The 6,438-nt window shown below is 42.7% G+C and overlaps 1 protein-coding gene across 1 annotated transcript; it reads left to right on the forward strand.

Annotated features, from left to right (window-relative positions):
* The first annotated feature begins 4,637 nt into the window (after positions 1-4,637).
* Positions 4,638-6,011, forward strand: LOC102252260 (tripartite motif-containing protein 60). The gene has a single exon (XM_005860548.1). The coding sequence runs from the start codon at positions 4,638-4,640 to the stop codon at positions 6,009-6,011; it is 1,374 nt and encodes a 457-aa protein (XP_005860610.1).
* Positions 6,012-6,438: the final 427 nt, after the last annotated feature.

Genomic DNA, 6,438 nt, shown 5'->3' on the forward strand with positions numbered 1-6,438 from the left:
GGGTGCCGGCGGCCATGGCGGAAATGGCCGTCAGAGCGCGGTGGGGGCTGCCGGGGTTCTCACTGGGTATTAGGAACAGGCCGCAGGTTCTCACTGGGTATTTGGAACAGGTTCTCTGGCCGCCGAGTGGACACCTCAGTGGGTTCAGAGGGGGAGGCCGGGGGGAGGGGCAGCCCCAGCTGTGGCTGCGGACGGGACTCCTGGTGAGGACCTGCTGGTGCCAGGCCCTTGGCTCACGGCCGTGCCGTTTTCTTTCTCCGTGGACTCCCTGTGTAAGGTGCTGTTCTTTAGAATATATTTTATTCATTTCAGAGAGGAAGCGGGAGAGAGAATCATGGATCGGCTGCCTCCCGCAGGCCCCCCACTGGGGATTGAGCCGCAGCCCCGGCTCGTGCCCGACCTCCTGGTCCATAGGCCGAAGCTCAGGCCCTGAGCCACACTGGCTGGGCTCTAGTTAAGGTTTTACACACGTGTGTGTAATTACTTATTTGAAGATGGAATATTTATTGATATTTTAATAGCTTCATATGGTCCCTTTTTACTCTGCAACAAACTGTGGAATTTGTTTTGGTGAAATCATGAGGTATTCGGTCTTCCAAGGACTTCAAAGTGAATTTGTACATTAAATGCATTTTGTCAGTGTTGAGAAAAATCAGCAGACCTACAATTAAATATCCACACAAGGATGATGCACCACCACGCGATTCTCCAAGAAGCAGCAGGCCCTGACGGGTGAATGTGAAACTAGACCCCACAGCATCAGGTCCCCATGCAGAAGCCGGTCCAAAGTCCAGGTTGTTACCTGTACTTCTGATCCAACAGCTTAAATCAGAGGTCCCCACAGCCCCTCTTTGAGGTCCATTAATTTGCTAGTGGGGCTCACAGAACTCAAGCATTTACTTAGGTTTGCCACCTTTATTATAAAGGATACAGATGGCAAGCCAGATGAAGAGGTACAAAGGGAGAGATCTGGAAATATATTGAGGGCAGGAGCTTCCATCCCTGTGGAACTGGAGTGTGCCACCCTTCTGGCATTTGCGGACACTCTTCAAATCTCCAACAGTTTGTACTGTTTTCACAGAAGTTCATCTCTAGCCCCCGCCTGACCTCCCAGAATTCGGTGGGTGGGGCCCAAAGTTCTAATCTCATCAGTTGGTCTTTTTGGTGACCAAGTTACTGGGTGTCCATCTTGCCCCTTGCTGTCACATTATTGATATAAATTCAGATGTGCTCAAAGGGGACTCCTAATAACTATTAAAATACACTCCTACCAATCACTCAGGAAATTTCAAGGGTTTTAGGAGCTCTGTGCCAGAAATGAAGGACAAAGACTAAATATATTTCATATGATAGACATAAAAATACTATGCAGAAATTCTTCAGTTATGTGTCTCACTCTTATTGTTTAAAACCACGGGTTTCAAGAGGTTTATTTATGTTTATGCTGACACAAAATTAAAAGGGAAGCTGAGTGTTATTTTCCTTGTTCTATGTGTTCCTGAAAGAAAAGGGGTTCAAAGAACCCATCCCAATGACACAGGTAGTCTGAGATCAGATTTAGAATCCGACCCACATAACATAGAAGCAGATGGAATTTTAATGCCTTCCTTGTCTTTTCTCAGTCTCAATTTATATTATTTTGGGAGATTTGGGTGTGGATGGGAAGTGGGAACACAGAACGTGATGGATTTGGAGTGGAGGAGAAAGGGGACCATTTTGAAACAACTGTGAGGAGGAAAAGAGATGGAATGGATCTGAGAGCTTTGAGATGAGTGGAAAGAGGTGAAGTTTAAAGAAAGGAGTAGGAGAAACTACCTAGAATAGAACAGAGAATCACAGAAGTTGAATTAAAAGAACTTTTTAAAATCAAGGAATATTTTAGGTACATATAAAAGGAGAGAGAATATTGTGAACCCAGGTACTATACTTATGAACTTTTTGCCACTCCTGAAGGGTCAGGTTTGATTCTGGTCAAGGGCATGTACCTTGGTTGCGGGCATATCCCCAGTGGGGGGTGTGAAGGAGGCAGCTGATTGATGTTTCTAACTTTCTATTCCTCTCCCTCCCTCTCTGTAAAAAAAATTTAAAAATTTTTTTAAAAGAAATCAATAAAATATTTTTAAAAAGAAGGATAGAGAATATTGTGAACCCAAATATGAAGAACCTAGGTACTATAATTATGAGCTTTTTTAAAAAATATATTTTATTGATTTTACAGAGAGGAAGGGAGAGGGATAGAGAGTTAGAAACATCGATGGGAGAGAAACATCGATCAGCTGCCCCCTGCACACCTCCCACTGGGGATGTGCCCGCAACCAAGGTACATGCCCTTGACCGGAATCGAGCCTGGGACCTTTCAGTCCGCAGGCCGACGCTCTTTCCACTGAGCCAAACCAGTTAGGGCTAATTATGAGCTTTTTGCCACTCCTTACCTCTAGTCCTACTAAATTCTTGCCATTTTTATGAAACAAATCCAAAGACATCACAGGATTTAACTTATAAATTTTTCATTATATATTTCTAAAAGAGACTTTACTTACAAACTTCTAATGCCATTCATTATCTCAGCCTAATATAATCATCATTAAATTTTTTTTTTTTACCTACAGATATCCAACCTCCAAATTAAATTTTGTCTAAGTATTTTAAGGTGAAAGGAAATTAAGTTTATACATTGTACTTGGTTATTATGATCTTTACATGTACTTTAATTTCTGTATTTTTTCTTTCACAGCCTTTTTTATTTTCTTTTTACATTTGTGTCGAAAAACATGGTTGACTTTTCAGTAGTTTATCAGTCTGGATTTTACTAATTACTTACTCAGTATATTAATAAAGGTTTACCAGAGAGACAGAGCCAATAGTATGGATCTAAAAAGACATTTATTAAAAAGTATTGCCTCAAAAAAAAAAAAAAAAAGTATTGCCTCAGCCCTAACCGGTTTGGCTCAGTGGATAGAGCGTCAGCCTTCGGACTGAAGGGTCCCAGGTTCGATTCCGGTCAAGGGCATGTACCTTGGTTTCGGGTACATCCCCAGTGGGGGGTGTGCAGGAGGCAGCTGATCCATGTTTCTCTCTCATCGATGTTTCTAGCTCCCTGTCCCTCTCCCTTCCTCTTTGTAAAAAATTCAATAAAATATATTTTTAAAAAAAGTATTGCCTCAAAAGGTTGTGGAGCCTAAGATGTCCCATGATCTGTAGTCTGCAAACAGGAGACCCAGGAAAGACGGTGGTGTAGTTGGAAGGCCTGAGTGTCTGAGAACAGATTGTACCGATTCCAGTGTGGGTCTGAAGGACTGAAAACTAAGTGCACTCAGAATGGTAGATGTGCTAGCTTATTAAGTCCAGCAGAGAGTGAATTCAGCCTTTCCTCAGTTTTTGGTCTCTGTAGGCCCTCAGTAGATTGGAAGATGCCCACTGACATTGGGTTGGGCTATCTGCTTAGCTCATCCATGGATTCAAATACTAATCTCTCCCAGAAATCTCCTCACAGTCACACCCAGAACAAGTGTTTCACCTGCTCTCTGCATCTCCTGTGGCCCAATCAAGTTTAACACAATTATCCTTCACAGGTTTCTCCATCCTTTATATTTCCTATAAATAGGTGGTTTGGAACTCTGTAGAGATTTAGGTTCGTTTTTCTGTCAAAACTTCTTCACAAGCCGAAACCGGTTTGGCTCAGTGGATGGAGCGTCGGCCTGCGGACTCAAGGGTCCCAGGTTCGATTCCGGTCAGGGGCATGTACCTGGGTTGCGGGCACATCCCCAGTGGGAGATGTGCAGGAGGCAGCTGATCGATGTTTCTCTCTCATCGATGTTTCTAACTATCTCTCTCCCTTCCTCTCTGTAAAAAATCAATAAAACATATTAAAAAAAAAAACTTCTTCACAAATAGTATTATGTAGTCCCCTCAACAATTCTATGATATGTGTTTTTGTCACTCTTTTTTAAAAAAAATATATTTTTTTTTATTGATGTCAGAGAGGAAGGGAGAGGGAGAGAGAGAAATAGAAACATCAACGATGAGAGAAAATCATTGATCCGCTGCCTCCTGCACGCCCCACACTGGGGATCGAACCCACAACCTGGGCATGTGCCCTTGACTGGAATCAAACCTGGGACCCTTCAGTCCACAGGCCAACATGTTATCCACTGAGCCAAACCAGCAAGGGCATCTTTTTCTGATAGGTGAGGCCAATGATAAATTTCCCTAGGATAGTTCATTCATTTAGAATTGCAAAATAGATGATAGTCTTCACTGCTGACTCCTCCTTAAATATTGTCCAGGTAAATAATTTGGTTTACCAGAGATAGTTTTTTATATAGGAATGTAAGGAGTAATTGCTGATTGAACTGTTCTTTAAATGGCAATATCGTTCTGTCCACAGAAACCACATATCACTTAGATTGTGCTGAGTTTTTGACCATAAGGACTCCACAGCCCATGTTCAATTGGGGGACAAGGCATTAAATACAGGCAAGAGTGACAGGAAGTCTAGGCATCGGCTGAAAACTGGGACTCTTTTTGGACTCTTCTCCATTGCACAGAGAGCAGACCTCAGCTTCTCACTTTTCCTCACACCTGGAGGATCACACTGACTGAAGAGAGTGTCTTGGATCAGATACCTTCACTGCACAATGGAGTCTGCAGCCTCACTGGCCGAGCTCCAGGCAGAGGCCAGCTGCCCCGTCTGCCTGGATTACCTGAGAGACCCAGTGACCATTGAATGTGGGCACACCTTTTGTCACTCCTGCATCCACCAGCGCTGGGAAGATCTACCGGGCACCTTTCCGTGTCCTGTCTGCCTCTATCACTGCCCTGACAGGAACTTAAAGAGGAACACCCAGTTATGTCACATTATTGAAGTTGTTAAGCAGATTCCCACCACAGGGAACGAGAGGAAATTGCAGGAAGAAAAACCCCTGTGTGGGAAGCATAATGAAGTTTTAACACTTTTTTGTGACAGCGCCCAGGAATTGTTATGTCCTCATTGCAAGGTCCCCTTAGACCACCAGGATCAGTCCCTGATACCCATTAAGGAAGCTGCTGCTAGTTGCAGGAAGAAGCTCAAAAGATACATTGGGGCGCTGTTGGTGGAGGTTGAAGATGCTGAAACGGAATATGAAAACCAAATTGCAAAAGAATTTGAAGTGCAGAAAAAGGTGGAAAAATGGAGGAAAGAATTGCAGTATGAATGTAAAGAACTGAAGTGTTCCTTACAAATAGAGCATGATGTATTTAATGCTGGTCTGCTTATAGAAGAGAAGGATGTTGAAGAAAAACTAACTGAAAATGGAAGGCAAGTTTCAAATCATATGTTCATACTAAACAAGCTTTTAAGCGAAATAGCAGAGAAGTATTTGCAAGCAGATGTGGATTTACTCACAGGTATTGAAGATATCCACAATAGGTATGAAAAGCTAGAGACCCCAGCAGTCTTTTCATATAAATTAAAGAAGGAGAGTTGCAATCTCCCCCCACATTATTTGGGCCTGTATAAAATGATCAGCACATTTCAGGTAGATTTGACACTGGATCCTGAAACTGCCCATCCAAGTCTCATTATCTCAAGAGATAGAAAAAGTGTGACATATAGGACACCAGATGGTCTTCCTAATCCCCAGGCACTTACTTCTTACCCAGCTGTCCTGAGTTCTGAGGGATTTGATGCTGGCAGGCACTTTTGGCAGGTAGAAGTAAGAGGCACAGGTGAATGGTCCTTAGGTGTGTGTAAAGAATCTTGCCTCATAAATAGTCTGATATCACCATCCCCAAGCAATAGCTGCAGGCACATTGATCTTTGCGCTAGTATATGTGGAACATGCCCTAGAGGACATATCATGCGGGTTGGTATTTTTCTGGACTATGAGTTGGGAGATGTTTCATTTTATAATTTGAATAACGGTTCATACTTGTATGGATTCAGTGGTAAGTTTAAAGAAAAACTTATGCCTTATTTCTCTAGTGCACCTTCGTCAAAATCTCTTACATTCATTATCAGAGATGAATGATGAACAACTTGGAAATTTTGTATGTGGTTATTTTCTTCCCTTGTTATTGAAAGGAATGCTTGTATAAAGATTCTGATTCCAGTTTTGATGTTTCTTGAAAGCATTCAGTATTTACCCTTCTCTTCTCCCTTTACCTCATGCCTGGGAAAACTAATGAGAAAGCCTTTGGTGCAGGTGGGAAGTTGCAATGAAGCAAGCCCCTGTAGTGCCAGTATGCTCTCACCAACAGCACCCAGTAACCACCATAAACAATAAACTAGTATCCTTTTCCCGTGCTCTCAGTCATTTTGGGACCTCCTCTGAGACCCACTTTACTCACCACCAAAAACCTCATCTTGTGAGTAATAAACTTTTCATACTCTTCTGGTATGTGGTGAGTCATCATCAGTCTGAATATTTGAAACCAATTTTTGATGGCTCCACCCTG

This window comes from Myotis brandtii, unplaced genomic scaffold (assembly GCF_000412655.1).
Source record: "Myotis brandtii unplaced genomic scaffold, ASM41265v1 scaffold136, whole genome shotgun sequence".
NCBI classification, from domain to species: Eukaryota; Metazoa; Chordata; class Mammalia; order Chiroptera; family Vespertilionidae; genus Myotis; species Myotis brandtii.

Bases quoted from the DNA above. Each gene is read 5' to 3' on its own strand.
- LOC102252260 (XM_005860548.1), top strand. From the start codon at position 4,638: ATGGAGTCTGCAGCCTCACTGGCCGAGCTCCAGGCAGAGGCCAGCTGC.